At 41.4% G+C, this 18,322-nt stretch overlaps 1 protein-coding gene across 2 annotated transcripts in view; it reads right to left on the bottom strand.

Moving 5' to 3' along the window:
* Positions 1 to 289: 289 nt before the first annotated feature.
* DDC (dopa decarboxylase) overlaps positions 290 to 18,322 on the bottom strand; it is a 121,114-nt gene continuing 103,081 nt past the window's right edge. For both annotated transcript variants that reach the window (XM_074945242.1, XM_074945241.1), the window contains 2 exons: positions 17,509 to 17,610; positions 290 to 4,219 (listed from right to left, as the gene is read on the bottom strand). In XM_074945242.1, coding sequence (XP_074801343.1) covers positions 4,010 to 4,219; positions 17,509 to 17,610 — 312 coding nt within the window. In that variant the 3' untranslated portion in view covers positions 290 to 4,009. The remainder of the gene's footprint in view (positions 4,220 to 17,508; positions 17,611 to 18,322) is intronic.

Here is an 18,322-nt window from a genome sequence, read left to right as displayed (position 1 = left end):
TAAGAAAAATCCGAAAGGTTATTCAAAATTGCCTGATTAATTTTATTTTCCCCCTCATCCAGCAGCTACATTATATCCTGTGGAATTTGGATATTCTGCTAAAGTGCTCTTACTAGGCTTCATAGTCATCATCAATGTTAAACAACATGAATCAGCACAGATTGTGTCAGCTTTTGAAGAAAAGGCACAACGGATCTGGGTTCACGCATTGACCCAGCATTGGTTTCCAGAAGCCATTTCACCCACAAATGGATTTTATAGCTGCATAAGAGTAACACCATGGTTATGGTGTTTCTTCTAATCACTTAGTTTTCACAAATGATGCTTTTGTTCTTAAATTGATTACATGGCAAAGTATATTTTTTTTAATAAAGTAATGTCAGCACTTCAAGGCAACAATAATACCTTCCTTAACTACCCACCCTTTACCTTCCAAGGGAAAATAGGGTACAGGAAGGTGTGACAAAAAGCCTTCACCTTTTTCTTATGAATTATAACAAGTCACATCACCCCTGGCATTTAGAAACAAGTAAATATGAAACATAGATTTCCACTTGGTGCTAAGTAAGGGGCACTGTAAATCTACAGACCTTTAACTTCTTGTTTTAAAAAAAGCAATTGGACCAAAATCTCTTATTAATTTTTTAAAAATATTTTTACTACATTTAGAATAATTTCAGTTATAAAAATGGCTATACTTTTTCAAAATGATTACTTAGTATTTGGATTAGAGCTGCATGGAAACAACTTTTTGGTTAAAATGTATTTGTTTCTCAATGAAATTTCATTTTGTCAGAAATTTTCTGACCAGGTCTAGTAAAAATTCATGCTCTGTGCAGTGTTTCCTTCCCTTATGCATTTCCCATTCAGTTACTATGAGACAGGTTTTAATTTCAGTTACAGTAGTAAACCAAGGCAACTCCACTGATTTCTGTGGAATTATCTTGGATTTACCCTACCATACCCAACATCAGAATCTGACCTGTCTTGTCCTGCACAGAGCTGGTTATCTACTTACCTCACAGAAATATTGGTCCATCTGGTGGAGGAGCTGTAATTCTTCTCTGGTTACCAGACAAGTGTTTTCTAATGTGAAGCCTGTAAAAATTATTTCCGTATGGGAGACTTATTGGCTAGAAAGCCAGAAGACAAAGCGGCTTCCTTGGTTTTGAGACCAGAATAATGTATGTTTTTAAGTGAACACTTAAGAGGAACAATATGACAGCTAAAATCCTCAGCTTCACTCAGTCTATTGATCATCTGTACACAGTGCACCAGATTCTGTGCTTACATATACCCTTAAAATTTCACTTGAACTCCACTTAAGTCAGTGAAGTTACTCTGAATTTATAATAATGTAGCCAAGAGCAATGTTTTGCACAGTGGCTCAGTCACCTGTCTGAATGTTGCCTGGTGTTTCAGACTGATTTACCATATCTTCCTTCTCTTTGTTGCATTTGAAATCAGTTTTTTTAAAACATCCAGATCTAGGGAATTCAAGCTCCTTTGAATTCCATTTATTCTTTTAGTTTACCCCAGAAATGGCAGTCTGGAATTCATATTTTAAATAAGAGTCTTAATAAGATCAGTGGTCCTGGGGCTCATCCCTGGCAATATTTAAGTTTTATAGGGTAACATAATGATGGAGTGCTTGAACTGCACATTTCCTTTATTCTGTGGGTTTATCAGAATCATAGGCACATATTTTCAACATGGACCTTGAATTATATTTATGGTTTACATTTCTGAAAGTAATATTTCATACTCCTAAGTTACAGTGGATGGAACAAAAACGGACAGTAATACAACAATAAATCATCTTTGACTAACGTGGGAACAGAAGCAACATTTTACAATCACAATTACAGTGGCATTATGTCTAAGAGGTTTGTTACACATTACACCACATAAATTAGCTGCTTTAAAGACCACATAGCATCATGTCACACAACATAGTTTACAGATTATTCTTCACATAAATCATTTCCTCAGAAATGAATTTAGAAATACAGAGGCGATATGGTGATTTCATGAAAAGAGTCAGGTAGTGCACAAATTATGATTACAGGTGAAATCCTTACACAGCATTTCAAGATGTATCAATATGGAGTAGACTGATTTTTTTTTAATTCAACATAAAATATAACTCAAAGACAGCCCAATCCCCTTTTAATCATTAATAATAATTTATATGATGAACAACGCCTCAGATATGACCATAGTAATTAATGGTCATCTATGTGGCTTCAGAGCAAATGAATTTTTGAGGCTTACATTGCTGTAAGTATGATATCGATTTAAGTAGGTTAGTCTCAAATGTAATTTTTCTGTTTTTAAATATGTGTAAACCTAACATCTGTTTTCAAGATTTAATTTTTTTTACTTTTAATGAAAGGTTGTAAAACATGGTATTTGATGTGTTAGAAATCCCAGAACAGTAGCATTGTGCTGGTACATGAGAATATGAGAACAAAATTGACCAGGCTATTTTCATGGTCCAGTCTGGGAAATTACAAACGTGTACTCAAATGGTAGAAATGATAGAAAGTAAATTCGTACTTTAATAATGTTGCTGTTCAATATTCTGAGATGTTAACAGTTCATGATTTTTTTTAAAAATCATTTCAATGTAAATTAATTTTAATACATCACTCACACTTAAAACATTTCTACCAATTTGTAGGAAATGTCTCTCAACGTAAAGGCTATCAAATCAACAGAAACATTTAAAGCACGACCACTGTAGGATCATTGGCAGCAGATCCAGGTACAGGGAGGAAATGGGAAGATTGTAGAGGGAATATGTACCCCCAAGGAGCAAAAGAGAGCAGGGAATGGGGTGCCTGGGGAAAGGGCCAAATGATCTCAGTCTGTGCAGATTCTCCTGTTCTCCCTTCCCAGACAGGGTACAGGGAATATAAGGATACATAGAATATACTTCAGCCCAGGGGGGCAAAGTGGGTTCCTCCACCCCTGCTTCTTCCCAGAACCCCATCCAGCTAGTTGGACTGAGCAGTGGTTTCTGGATTTAGGTCAATTTTTCATCTAAGTGGAGTGGATTCTTACGTGTTCAAAGAATTACACTGTGGGAAATGGTGGTGTGTGGGGAGGGGAGGTGGGAGTGAGGAAACAGTCTATTCTTTCCTTGCCCTATTGGGGTCAGGAGAACAAACCCCTTTAAATTTAAATACCTATTGCTTTCACTATTTAAAGGTTTGAGTTGGTTCTTCTACCTGCCAAAAGGCTGGCACTACATTCCAGTGACATCAGGTCTATAAACATTTTATTATTGAAGTCAAATCCAAATAAAATGTGCATATTCCTTAGTTTAAAAGTGTTTCTGGTTCCCTAGTTCTTGCAGCACCAGTTAGGCAGTCAGATACTACACTGATGTAAGCCATAGAAGTACCTATGTAGGCAAACAGAATTAGCAATATGCAGAACACTGCATTTTAAGAGGATGGCTGCCTCCAAATAACAAACCCCTTTTAAAGGAAGGTAGAGGAATCTACATAGAAAATTGTTACATTAGGAGCTATTAGAGTTCCTCTAATTCCTTTCTTACCACTGGCTCTGCCACCTAGGAAAGCAGATGTCTCCAAGGGCCACTTGCAAAACTACCATGGTAACAAATAGACCTGTAATAGGATAGTGCTCCAACTGTATTATAATAAGGTAATTTGGTCCTGTCTACATAGGCAAGAACAAAGAGTGTTAAAACCATTTATAGAACTCCATACAGCCCTGATTTTTACAGGGCCATAATACTGCTTGTTAACATCACAACAGCACCGCCTGGTTCCATCTATAAATCACTAAGTCCAAATCATGGTATAATGCAGTCAGGAGACCATGGTACAACACAATTTGCTGACAGTAATTTTGCTAGTGTAGCTGGGCCATATAATATCAATAGCTACATTTCCCCCCTCATAATTCCCACTCCCACTAAAGAAAATTGATTTTCTCCATGCTGCCAAGTTAACACCCCTCACCTCACCCACATTCCTCATGGCTGCTGCTTGTCCTGCGCTTTCAGAAGTTCAGTTGTTAGCGCTGAGATGTGCTTCCAGGCAAATTGGATATGGACAGAGTCCACTGTGCGGGAACAAATGGCAAAACGTAGCACAAACTTCTCTCTGAGGTGACATGGAACCAGATGGATCTTCCTGGCATCATTTATGCTTTTAAGAAGTGCCTCATTCAGTTCATTGGAGCCCTGAAATAATTGTAAACAATAAACATGAACTTTAAATGCCGGTTTGTTACCTCTTGGTCCCACCAACCAGCACTGTCTACCTAACTATAATACCAGCACTAGTCTCCACTCATTATTTCTTCCCATGACCCAAATTCCTCAATCCTTTGCCACCAAAAGTTTGTGGGAATACAGTGGGTCATGGGATAATTTTTCAGTCATTTTGTGAATCATGGACCCCAAATGGTTGAGAAGCAGTGGTCTAGGGCATTTCTGATGGCAGACAACTTTTGGGGGAGAAGAGGTCATCAATATCTGCAACTTTATATAAAAATGTTCATTATTTTAACTGGCTTTCTAATATTTTAAGAGCTAATCAAAGACAATTAGGAAGAAGTTTTGCAATGAAATATTAATATTTGTGAACTAAATCCTACAGTTTTTATTCAAGTACAACTCCCATTGAAGACATGTTTGAATAGAAAGATAGAAAGGACTGGGTGGGGGAGGGCAGTTAAGCGAAATTCATGCAAGGCTTAAAGTTAAGGAATGAATTTTGCTTATAGTAGCAGAAACCCTAAAAAAAAGTCTGCATTGTTAGAGAACTTGTTCCTCCATATAATACCTACTAGTGATGACCTGCAGCTTTGCCACTCAAGTTTATGGTTTTATAGGAAATATGAGTGGAGGTGGGAGAGTGTGTACATGGTGCTGATGATTTCATGATGATTTGTGAGAGTGGTGGATAAGAGGTATGTTGCAGCGAGGGCCTAGGTGTGTTTGGGGTATTTTGTGTGGAATGGATGTGGCAGTTGGGCCAAGTAATCCAGCATCTGTGTAGTCTTCACACAATGAAATGCAAATTAGCTGTAGAGTAAGGGTGGTGATTGAGTTTTCTTTGACATCCCAATGGTCTAGGACTCTTAGCATGGCATAGATACATTACATTGCATACTTCATAGTAGTTGTACACTGCACAGCTGTATTTTGTAAAGTCAAAATGGCTGAGAACTTAAAAGTTGGACAGTAAGAGACAATGTACTCCTGTCATGATTCATCCTGGTAATATTCTAAACATAAAGCCATCAACCATGCTTGTAGCTGTTTTCATCACGACAAATGACTCTATGGACATTCTAGGCTTCAGAGTAACACAAAAAACAGGTGACAGTGCTGGAATCTTATTATACAGATTATCTTATCAGGCATTAGAGTTCTTTAGAAATATGAATAAAGTAATTCTCCCCACTGTCAGTTAGATTGTATCCCCTTTCCATAGATGGGAAAACTGAGGCAGGGAGGTTAAAATGACTTGCTGAAGGTCACAGAAGGAGTCTCTAATGCATGAATCATTAGATTATGCTTCCTTCCATTGCAGTGGCACCTTGAAATGCCTTCTGTACTCTCCATCGCTGAGTGGTAGGATTTTATTTTTGAGAGTGACCAGTGTGGTGCCAGTCCCAACTCCTAATGTTCCAAGCAGTGCTTTTGAGAGGCCTGAACCCCCACTTGGACCCAGCTAGAGTCATATGAGTCATTCTTCCAGGCAAACATTTGAAAGGGCCATGTTTATCAGTTCAGGTTTGGGACTGAAAACAGATTTTTCCAAAGAGAAATAAATTGTTTTAAATTAATCTTTTAAAAAAACATGCACAAACTATCCAAAGGGACCCATTCCTGGTTGTTTTTACTGCATACTTTTATAAGTCTTTTTATTATGCCCTTTTAGGGGAATGTACCTAACTCTTATACCAGCTGGCTTGGAGTTACACCCTGAGCCTTGCGGACCAGTTTGCAGTACTTTTTCAGGGTAGCCTTTGTTGACCTCAAGTGTTGGCAGTTGTTTTGCACAGATACGTCTGAGGTTATGCAGCAACTCCTCAGTCGCTTCTGTCCTGCTGCCCGGTAAGTAGGTGAAACAGGTTTACACAGGAGGCATAGATTGCTGGTGTCAGAACACAGGCAATTCAGAAATGAACTGAATCAACCTGCAAAGCTTTCAGGGGCAGATTTACAATAGCACCTAAAACATTTAGGAACACAAGTCCAGTGGGACCTGTGATCCTAACTCCCTTACGTGCTTTTGAAAACCTCCCCTTTAGAACACATGCTATTGTTCTTTCAATACTATACACGGTGGCAAGCCTAACTAATTTCGCCCTTTTGGGGAAAAAAAAACATATGGAAGGTAATTGACAGTTTCCCTACTGTCACAAGTGGGAAATGTCTTCTTCCACACACCCTTTGATCATGTTATAATAGAGATGGTCCCAAATCAAAATGCTATATGCAATTTACCCTGTACTTTGAGGAAGTTTGACTCCTGGCAGGCAGGCCCTTATCTCTGCAGAAAATCATGATGAAACATGAACTGTGCTCTCACTACTGTTCACCATGACAACGAATCACACACTCAATTTTTTGTTGGTGAGCTTTCTGTCCTGGGCACATCGATTGTGACAGTGAAATATACATCTCTTTGTTCTGGATGATAATCCATCATAAAATTGATGATCCTTTCCCTCTATATTAAACATGTCATTCAACAGCACAGCATTAGCATTTAGGTCTCAGTTATCTCATGTTAAGTTACTGCTCTCTCGAAAAATAGCTGTGCACATCTTTTTTCTCTTATATTCCCACAGAAGCTCTTAGGGGTTGCTTTGACACTCTGGTGTCACATCAAATTGAAGTTAGTGAGGACTAGTCCTCTCCCAGAGCTTTGGGAGGCAAGTAGCCAGCACTGATCGAGCATGTCAGTTTTAATAAGACATTATTCTTCCTGCCCCTCAGAGAAATTGACCAACTTTTCTCATATTCATCTGCAGTCATGACAAGGGAACCAAAAATTAACCCATTGACACATTAGCCCCCAGATTTTTCCTTTGGAGAGCGCTCTACCATATGATACCTTGGCATCATTAGTGCATCTGTTCAATAGTGTGAAAGGAAAAAATGCAGAGATTTAAAAGTTTTAATTAAGCAAGACAATGAAAAAAGTTTAATCAAAAACAAAAGGGAAAAAATTAAACTTTTCACTATCTCTAGATATTGCATCAAGTTTTCTATCACCCCAATCCCCCGTCACAAACAATACAGAAGAGCTGCGGGTACATTAGATCTAAAGGGGATTTTACTGGGAATTTGATAAACACAAAACTTGATTTTGAAAGAGTGATTCAGAAAGTGAGTAAAGCCACAGAGACAATGGTGGGCAGCCCTTCATACAAACATTTGTGCAAAAGTGGTAAAATCCAAAAAGGAGGAGGGCTTGAAGGCCTTGCTGCCTCCAGGTTGCTAAAGAATCTAGCATTGCTCTAGCCAAGTCTTTATTCTGAAAAGTGCCCAAGACATCCAGCATCTGCCCACTATTTCATAATTGTCCATTATGAGGGTCTTACACCTTCCTTTGAGGCATCAGAGACAGAAGACTGGACTTAAATGGACCATTGGTCTGATCAAATGTGACAATTCTTGTGTTGCCATGCTCCATTTCACCAGGAATGCTCCTTGAAAGTACAGATAGAGCACTTAACAGCTGTCACCGGACCTACAAAATTCTGTGTCTGCTTATTCCATATGAGAAAATAGGTCTAAAAAATATTTTTCATGTCAGCAATAACTTCCACAAGCCCTGTGCCTCAAAACCTTTCATTGAGCTTGTCAAGGTTCCTTCCCCACTCTGAACTCTAGGGTACAGATGTGGGGACCTGCATGAAAAAACCCCTAAGCTTATTTTTACCAGCTTAGGTTAAAACTTCCCCAAGGTACAAACTATTTTACCTTTTGTCCCTGGACTTTATTGCTGCCACCACCAAGCGTCTAACAAATATAACAGGGAAAGAGCCCACTTGGAAACGTCTTTCCCCCCAAAATCCCCCCAAACCCTACACCCCCTTTCCTGGGGAAGGCTTGATAAAAGTCCTCACCAATTTGCATAGGTGAACACAGACCCAAACCCTTGGATCTTAAGAACAATGAAAAAGCAATCAAGTTCTTAAAAGAAGAATTTGAATTAAAGAAAAAGTAAAAGAATCACCTCTGTAAAATCAGGGTGGTAAATACCTTACAGGGTAATCAGATTCAAAACATAGAGAATCCCTCTAGGCTAAACCTTAAGTTACAAAAAGACACAAAAACTGGAATATACATTCCATTCAGCACAACTTATTTTATCAGCCATTTAAACAAAACAGAATCTAACGCTTATCTAACTAGATTGCTTACTGACTTTTTACAGGAGTTCTGACCTGCATTCCTGCTCTGGTCCCGGAAAAAAAACCACACAGACAGCGAGAACCCTTTGTTTCTGCCCCCTCCAGCTTTGAAAGTATCTTGTCTCCTCATTGGTCATTTTGGTCAGGTGCCAGCGAGGTTGTCCTAGCTTCTTAACCCTTTACAGGTTAAAGGGTTTTTCCTCTGGCCAGGAGGGATTTAAAGGTGTTTACCCTTCCCTTTATATTTATGACACGCCCCCCAAATCACAGATAGGGTGAAATGCTGGCTGTGATTTCTTCCTGGAGCTTGAGGAGAAAACAGAGTTAATAAGACACATGCACCTCTAAATATACTACCAAGTATATAAAGACTAACAATATTTTTCACATCTCAAGGATGATTTTAACCAGTTGATTATGGGAAACTTTCAAAGGAGAGTGCATCAGCCACTTTGTTAGAAGCTTCTGAGATGTGTTGTACGTCGAAATCAAAATCTTTGGAGAGCTAAACTCCACCAAATAAGTTTTTTGTTATTTCCCGTGGTGGTATGAAGCCACTGTAGCGCAGCATGGTTGGTTTGCAGGTGGAAACGCCTTCCCCAAACATATGGGTGTAGCTTTTCCAGAGCGTAGACAATGGCGTAACATTCTTTTTCACTGACTGACCAGTTGCTTTCCCTCTCAGACAGCTTCTTGCTGAGAAACACTACGGGGTGGAATTCTTGATCTGGTCCTTCCTGCATTAAAACTGCTCCCACACCACGCTCAGATGCATCTGTGGTTACTAGGAATGGTTTGTCAAAGTCTGGGACCCTTAGCACAGGGTCAGACATGAGTGTCGCTTTAAGCTGGTTAAAGGCCTTCTGACACTCTTCGGTCCACTGAATGGCATTTGGCTGTTTCTTTTTAGTTAGGTCTGTCAGTGGGGTGGCGATTTGGCTGTATTGCGGTACAAATCGCCTGTAATATTCGGCCAAGCCTAAGAAGGATTGGACCTGTTTCTTTGACTTTGGGACAGGCCACTTTTGGTTAGCATCCACTTTGGCCTGTAGGGGGTTGATAGTTCCTTGACCCACCTGGTGTCCAAGGTAAGACACTCTGTTTAGGCCTATTTGACACTTCTTAGCCTTAACAGGTAGTCCTGCCTCGAAGACTTTTTGTAGATGTTCCAGGTGTTCTGCCCAGGAATCCGAAAATATGGCCACATCGTCAAGGTAGGTGACTGCATATTCTCCCAATCCCGCGAGGAGACCATCTACAAGTCTTTGGAAGGTGGCGGGTGCATTCCGCAGCCCGAAAGGGAGTACATTAAATTCATACAGCCCAACGTATGTGGTGAAGGCTGACCTTTCCTTGGCGGATTCATCTAGAGGTACCTGCCAGTACCCCTTGGTTAAGTCCAAGGTAGAGATGAACTGGGCCCGTCCCAGTTTCTCTAATAGTTCATCTGTGTGTGGCATTGGATAGTTGTCTGGGTGAGTTACAGTGTTTAGCTCATGGTAGTCCATGCAGAAACGTATCTCCCCATCTGGTTTGGGAACTAGAACCACTGGAGATGCCCAGGCACTGCCAGAGGGGTGGATTACCCCCATCTGTAGCATATCCTGGATCTCCCATTCTATAGCAGTTTTAGCTTGAGGAGACACTCGGTAAGGTTGGACTTTAATTGGGTGAGCATCACCTGTGTCAATGGAGTGGTATGCCTGTTCAGTCAGTCCTGGGGTGGCTGAGAATGTCAGCGCGTAGCTAGTGCACAGCTCCTTGATCTGCTGTCGCTGCATACGCCCAAGGGTCATGGAGAGGCTCACCTCTTCCACGCCACCAGCACTTTTCCCTTCATAGTAGACACCTTCAGGCCACTCAGCGTCATCTCCTCACTGGGCTGTAAACTGACAAACCTTTAATTCTCTGGAATAAAAGGGCTTTAGAGAATTAATATGGTACACCTTAGGCTTTCGGTTGGAGGTGGGGAATGCTGTGAGATAATTAACGGCTCCCAGGCGCTCCTGGACTGTGAATGGCCCTTCTCACGACACTTCCGTTTTATGGGCTTGGAGCACCTTTAAGACCATGACCTGGTCCCCTACTTTGAAGAAACGCTTTCTGGCATGTTTATCATACCAGGCTTTTTGCTCTTTTTGAGCATCCTGTAGGTTTTCTTTAGCAAGGGCTAAAGAGGTTCAGAGGGTGTTTTGTAGGTTGGTTACAAAGTCCAGAATGTTAGTTCCTGGAGAAGGTGTAAACCCCTCCCATTGCTGCTTCACCAACTGTAATGGCCCCTTAACCTCGTGGCCATATACAAGTTAAAATGGTGAAAACCCTAAACTGGGATGTGGTACAGCTCTGTAGGCAAAGAGCAACTGCTGCAACACTAGGTCCCAATCATTGGAGTGCTCATTTACGAATTTACATATCATGGTCCCCAAAGTCCCAATAAATTTCTCCACCAGGACATTTGTTTGATGATGGTAAGGGGTGGCAACCAAGTGATTCACCCCATCAGCTTCCCAAAGGCTTTCCATAGTTCCCGCCAGGAAATTTGTTCCTGCATCTGTGAGGATGTCGGAGGGCCAACCTACCCTGGCAAAAATGTCTGCTAGTGCCTGGCACACACTTTTAGCCCTGGTGTTGCTTAGAGCTACTGTTTCCGGCCGTCGGGTGGCAAAATCCATGAAAGTCAGTATGCACTGCTTTCCTCTTGGTGTCTTTTTCGGAAAAGGACCCGGAATATCCACAGCTACTTGCTGAAATGGAACCTCAATGATGGGGAGTGGCTGGAGAGGGGTTTTGACCTGGTCTTGGAGTTTCCCCACTCTTTGGCATATTTCACAAGACCGGACATAGGTAGAAACATCCTTGCCCATTCCCTCCCAGTGGAATGACTTCCCCCAAACGGTCTTTGGTCCTATTCACCCCAGCAGGGCCACTGGGATGATCATGGGCTAAGATCAAGAGCTTTACCCGGTACTTAGTTGGAACTACCAACTGTCTCTGAGGATGCCAGTCTTCCTGGTGTCCACCAGAAAGAGTTTCCTTGTATAAAAGTCCCTTTCTACAACAAACCTGGATTGATTAGAAGAGCTGAGAGGCGGTGGGTTGCTTTGTGCCACCGTCCAAGCTCTCTGCAGGCTTTCAACTGCTTCCTGTTCGGTCTGGAACTGTTCCCTTGATGCTGGAGACATCAGTTCCTCATTGGATTGTGGATCTAGGCTTGGTCCCTCTGGAAGCGATGTAGGGAATGGGGCTGTTTCCGTTGACTGTGAACTGCTCTCCGCTGGTGCACTATGTTGGGGTTCAGGCTCTGGCTGAGCCTCTTGTGTAGGGTTATCGGCTGCTGCCGGTTCAGGTTTGGTGGGGCCCTCTGGTGTTGGGGTTGCAAGTCCAGGATTCAGTGCTGGCAATGGTTCTGGTGCTGGTTGTTCCGCCAGTTCTGGTTCTGGGGCTGGCTCTGACTGGGTCTCTGGGACTGGATCCACTACTGCTGTTGCAGACGTTGGCATGGGGTCCGGTTCCATTACCTCTGACCGGGTCCTGGTAGAAGTTTCCGGAACAGAGCTAGGTGTGATGGCTTGCTTAGCCTGGCTGTGGGTGACCATTCCCACCCTCTTGGCTCGCTTCACATGATTGGCCAAGTTTTCCCCCAACAGCATGGGGATGGGATAATCATCAAAGACTGCAAAAGTCCACGTTCCTGATCAGCCCTTGTACTGGACAGGCAACTTGGCTGTAGGCAAATTGAAAGAGTTGGTCCTGAAGGGTTGAATTGTCACTTGGATCTCTGGGTCGATTAAATTGAGGTCCACTAAGGAAGCCTGGATAGCTGACACTTGTGCTCCGGTGTCCCTCCATGTGGGGACCTTCTTCTTGCCCACACTCACAGTCTCCCTCTGCTCTGAGGGTATCTGGGAGGTATCTGGGCCTGAGGACCTCTGGTGTGATTCCAGTGCAATGAACTGTAATCTGTTGGGATTCTTGGGGCAGCTGGCCTTTACATGCCCCAGCTCTTTACATTTAAAACATCCTCCAGCTGACGGGTCACTGGGGCGAGGTGGGTTGCTGGAGAACGGTGTGGCAGGATGATAAGGTGTCTGGAGTATTCCTTGGTGTGTAATTGGGGCCTTGGGCTGCCCCCGGTAGTAGGGGGTGGTCTGAGGGTGTCCCTTCTGGTATCTGCTCCAACTGCGACCAGGGTTGTTCCTCTCTCCTCCCTCCACCCATTTTGTTCCGGCTTGCCCCGCCTCTCTGGAGGTCTGGGACTGCTCGTATTGATCAGCATAAGAATCAAGACTTTCTGCTGAGTCCATTTCCTTATCCCATAAACACTGTTTTATTTCCTCCTTGGACATAGTCAGGAATTGCTCCTGAGCTATCAAATCACACATTCCGTCAAAGCTAGTGACACTCCTTCCTTGGACCCATTTATCTAACAGATCCTTCATCTGGTTTAGATAAGCCACATTACTTAGTCCAGGTCCTCTCTTAAGGGTTCGAAATTTTACTCTGTACGTTTCAGATGTAATTTGAAATTGCTTTAAAACCAAATCCTTGAACTTATTATAGTCAGAAGCCTCATCAATAGGCATCTTATTGAACATGTCCAGAGCTCTTCCAGTTAATTTTGCGACCATTGTGGTCATCTTGTGAGCTTCAGGAATTTTATGGAGAGTGCACAGTCTCTCAAAGGTGAGAAAATATTCAGCAATATCACTGGATTCATCATACTGTGGACATAGTCGCTCCCATTTGTGGATTGTTGGGGAAGGATGGTTAGGGTTATCCAGTAGGTTCCGCTCAGCCTTTGCCCTCTCCATCTCCAGTGCATGCTTCCTCTTTTTTTCCTTCTCCGTCTCAGCATGCTTCCTCTCTTTTTCCTTTTCCTCCATAGCGCTCCTGTGGGCAGCCTCCCTTTCCTCCTGAGCATGCTTCCATTCTTTTTCCTTTGTCTCCATAGCTCTCCTGTGGGCAGCCTCTTTGGCTGTTTCTGTCTTGGGCTCTGTCATGTTTGCCTCTCTGTTTTTCACTAACTTTACACCCGAGACTTAGAAATAAAACAAACAAACAAAACTTGCCTTTTCCAAAAAAAAAAAAAAAAGGGTTGTGCTGTAGCCGGATACCTATGTTCTCTGATAGGGATTGTCAGCATACAGAAAAATTCTTTTAAAAAAAAAACTAACACCTTTTTCTCCAGGCAAATAGGCAGAAAAAGCCTCCAGTTGCTCTTAGCAAAAAAACAAACAAACAAACAAAAAACAACCCACCTCTTCAGGTCTGTGAAGACTTGTGAATTTCCCTGCAGGAGGTTAACTACCCTGCCTTTAGGTAGAGAAAACTCCAGCTCACAAAAGACAATTCCCTTTTGTCTCTGCTCTGGCCCCCAAGCAGAGACAAAAAAATTCTCACGGCTTTCAGCTTAAAACCTGCTTTCCAGCAGCCCAAAGGGGAAAAAAACCTCCCTTTTTAAAATCTGTGCTTCTGGTTCAAAAAATCTCAAACTGATCTCAAAATGATTTCAAGTTAATCCCACCGCTCTGCCACCATGTCAAGGTTCCTTCCCCACCCTGAACTCTAGGGTACAGATGTGGGGACCTGCATGAAATAACTCCTAAGCTTATTTTTACCAGCTTAGGTTAAAACTTCCCCAAGGTACAAACTATTTTACCTTTTGCCCCTGGACTTTATTGCTGCCACCACCAAGCGTCTAACAAATATAAAAGGGAAAGAGCCCACTTGGAAACATCTTTCCCCCCAAAATCCCCCCAAGCCCTACACCCCCTTTCCTGGGGAAGGCTTGATAAAAAGTCCTCACCAATTTGCATAGGTGAACACAGACCCAAACCCTTGGACCTTAAGAACAATGAATTACAGGGTAATCAGATTCAAAACATAGAGAATCCCTCTAGGCATAACCTTAAGTTACAAAAAGATACAGAAACAGGAATATACATTCCATTCAGCACAACTTATTTTATCAGCCATTTAAACAAACAGACTCTAACACATATCTAACTAGATTGCTTACTGACTTTTTACAGGAGTTCTGACCTGCATTCCTGCTCTGGTCCTGGTTTGTTCCCCCCCCCCCCAGCTTTGAAAGTATCTTGTCTCCTCATTGGTCATTTTGGTCAGGTGCCAGCAAGGTTGTCTTAGCTTCTTAACCCTTTACAGGTGAAAGGGTTTTTCCTCTGGCCAGGAGGGATTTAAAGGTGTTTACCCTTCCCTTTATATTTATGACAGAACTATTGAAAAACTTATTATTAGGAAGAAAAAAATATTCAGAACTGTTAACAGGCCTTTGCTAATCAGAAAAACTCCACAACGTTGCATCTGTTCTACCAGCAGGGTATCCTTTTTTATTGACAGCACAGGTACAAAAGAAACTACTTTACTACCCTAGCTCAGTTCAGCTGAAACCTTCATTGTTAGGCATTCATCTTGATTCCTCAACCAGTTGCATCAAACCCCAGGTAACTGGGACAACTGAACAACCAAGAAAGGAATGTCTGAAAAATAACATCATGCCATCAAAAGAAGCTGGACTTGCTTGTTCGTCTTAAGAAAAGTTAAAAGCCACATTTAGGTGTTTTTAACAAGGAATCTCTGTGTTGTTCATATTCAGTGTTCCAGTTCAGCCCATTAAGGTACCAGTTCCAGCTCCATAATTAGTTAACACTGAATTGAGTTTTGCACTTGAAGCAGGGATGCAGCCTTTTTTATGATGTATGAAGAATACTGAGTGTTCAGCATTTACTCTGTACAGCAGATGTACAGCATTTACTCTGAGTACAGAATGAATTTTGAATGTTTATAAGTAAATCTGTTAATTGGTTTATGAATAATAATTTAAATTAGGTTCTTTAAGAAACTTAACACTCAGTCAGACTTTTTTTGTTCTGAACTATATTAACAGAACAATGCAGACTCTTTAAACTTTACATATGGTTAAAATTCACTGTGCATGGGCTACATTTGGATAAATTAGGTTGTAATTAAGCTAAGTTATTGACGATTGTTGTCACTAGTTATAATTATATAGGGTACAAACAGATTCTGGTCAACAGCTCTAGTTACTATGATGTCAGAGTTAACAGCAAATCATCAGCCTTCCTCCACATCTAATTTCCATGCTACAATTCTATTGGTATTAATGAGTCAGTGGTATGAGAGAGATTGGACTCATGCATCAAGAGTTCTCACTGGGAGATAAATTGTCCCCAGCTGTCCTTGCTCCTTAAAGATTACAGGGTTCCATGCTGGCTTAGTATATCTGTGCTTGAAAGGCTGTCCATGGCACTGCTGTCTCCACTTCACTGTGCACTAGCACTAAGGTAGTATTGTCTCACAGCCCCCTTCCCCACCCCAGAACCTCTGCTTCCCTCTGCTCAACCTCCCCACATTCTCCTCCAGGTCTTCTAACAGCCTCACTTACTTCCATGTTGTGGCCACTTCCTGCCTCTTCTTGGCTCTCCACAGTACTGCTTTATGGTGTCTGGAGAGTGGACTACGTATGAGGGGGAGAGGGAAACAGACTTGCCCTGGGCAAAATTACGGCTGTATGTGGGGATGAGGGTTGCATTACAGAGACTGGTGCTATGCAAACAGGAGGACCCATGGTGGGACATAAGGTGTGAGGAAGGAGACCAGTCCCTGAGAGATGCCTCTGATTTAATGCACTGCCCCTGTAGTACTCGTATGGTACTCAGAGGAGCCAAAACAGAAGGGCCACTGGAAGTCTTTCAAGTGTGGATGTCTTTATACTAGCTCCCCATCCCAGGCCTCTGCCCATGCACAGCTCTGTTCTCCTCAACACGGGACTCCCCTGCCTATTTCCCACCTATCACTCATGTCTCATGCATGTCTCCCTGGTCTTCTTCCCACTACCCTTGACATTGACATTGCATCTCCCTGTATCCCCTTATTCTCACATTCACACCCTGACACTTTCCCCTACTCTAAACACCACCACAGAACCCTCTTCTCTCAGTAATATTCCTCTATGCTATCACCCACATCTTGTCCCACTGTGGTCCAGTCCACCTCCGGGATTTTATAGATAGCCACATTTACAAAAAAAAGTTAATATTATCTTTTTCTTTCAAATATAATAGTAAAATTCTGCTTTCATATTCTGGAATGTTAATTGCCAAATTAAATTATATATTTTAAAGGTTTTTTAAAAGATATCCTGAAACCTGAATAACTAAGCCAATTGCAAATTAAGGGCCAGATTCACCAATAGATCTTGACTCATATGTGACGATCTGGTGATGCAAAGCAACTATAAGCCTAATTTAACAGGTTAATGCACACTCCTTGCTTTCTACTGCTCCAGAGTTACCCAGAGCATACTGATGAATCTGGCTCTAAAAGTTTTAAGAAAAAAAGATTTATTGTTGATGGTTCTCATCTTCAAATTATAAGAAATAACATATGGTAACTTTCTTGGGTTTCTGATTTAGTGTTCATGATTGACATTTTAATAATTAAAAACACCCCACACTAAAAGAAGTTCCCAGAATACACCTGCCCTCCACATATTAAGATGGCACTAAGGTTAACAGTGCATTCAATAATTTAAGATTAAAACAAAACACATTACAGGGATGTTGTAATTCTCCCCAAAACAAGTATTATACATTCAGAGTTAAGCTTAAACTGAAAAGAAATCCTATCATATTCAGGTACGGGAAAACACAGTTTCGGCACCCAAACAATCTTAACCAGGCTCTATAATGACACTATGAACAAACACTGGTTTTAAAAGCCAGTTTAATCTACATCCTAAAATGCATTGATCATATGGCTATTACATAGTGTCAATACAGGGCAGTGTTATGGTTGTTCAGGTGCCTTTTCACTGTGCATGTCCATACCATAGCATGCTAGGATTTCTTTAAATTTAATCTTATGCTAAAAAAGAGAATCTGGCTCAAGATTGCTTCTTTGATCCTCTTTGGTTTATGTAGTGTATCAAGAGTTTTCTACAATTTAAAATAAATAAATAGGTTAGCTATAACAATATGTAATCCACTGCAATATATTCTATCAATAGCTTCAAAAAACAAGAGGGAACATTAGAAGCCATTGCTATTTTACCTTTAGTCGGAAGCACACCAGTCCCAGTGTGACCTCAGCACAGATCTCAAATCGTTTATCCTGCAGTACCAAGTTTTCAAATTCATGTGACAGATTTACATGCTAGAGAGAAAAAGAGAGCAAAGTCTATATTGTATCAATGAGATTGGCAAATGTTATCTTTTGATTAATCTGTTCACACATTCAACCCTTTACAAAAACTTCTAAGAAGCCACATACTAACACTCTGTCTATTCATAAAAACAACAAGGAGTCTGGTGGCACCTTAAAGACTAACAGATTTACTAGGGCATAAGCTTCCGTGGGTAAAACACCACTTCTTCAGATGCAGTGTTTTACCCACGAAAGCTTATGCCCTAATAAATCTGTTAGTCTATAAGGTGCCACCAGACTCCTTGTTGTTTCTGTGAATACAAACTAACACGGCTACCCCCTGATACTTGTCTATTCATGTTAATTTACATCTTGTTCATAACTTTTAGAGACTTTATAGGTCAGAGATCTTTCTACTTGTCTGGCATTTCTGGCACACTGTATCTATTAAGGCATTTCTAATGTGCTTGTTACCGTAGTATCTAGACACCATTGTAAAATGTCATTCCAATTTATGGTGTCATATTAATAATAAATAATAGTAATTCCAAGTAATAACTTTTTCTTTTATCCTGGCCTAAAATGGGATTGAAATACTCCCCCACCTCCAGTGCGGCCAAGTACATTGTGTGTGTGTGTGTGTGTGTGTGTGTGTGTGTGTGTGTGTCAGACATATCAAGAAAAATACCAGTATGTAGATTAGTAATGATCTGGGAAGTCT

Source organism: Natator depressus, chromosome 2 (genome assembly GCF_965152275.1).
Source record: "Natator depressus isolate rNatDep1 chromosome 2, rNatDep2.hap1, whole genome shotgun sequence".
In the NCBI taxonomy this organism is placed as follows: Eukaryota; Metazoa; Chordata; order Testudines; family Cheloniidae; genus Natator; species Natator depressus.
The sequence above is the reverse complement of the archived record's forward strand: the minus strand, read 5'-3'. Positions and strand labels throughout refer to the sequence as shown.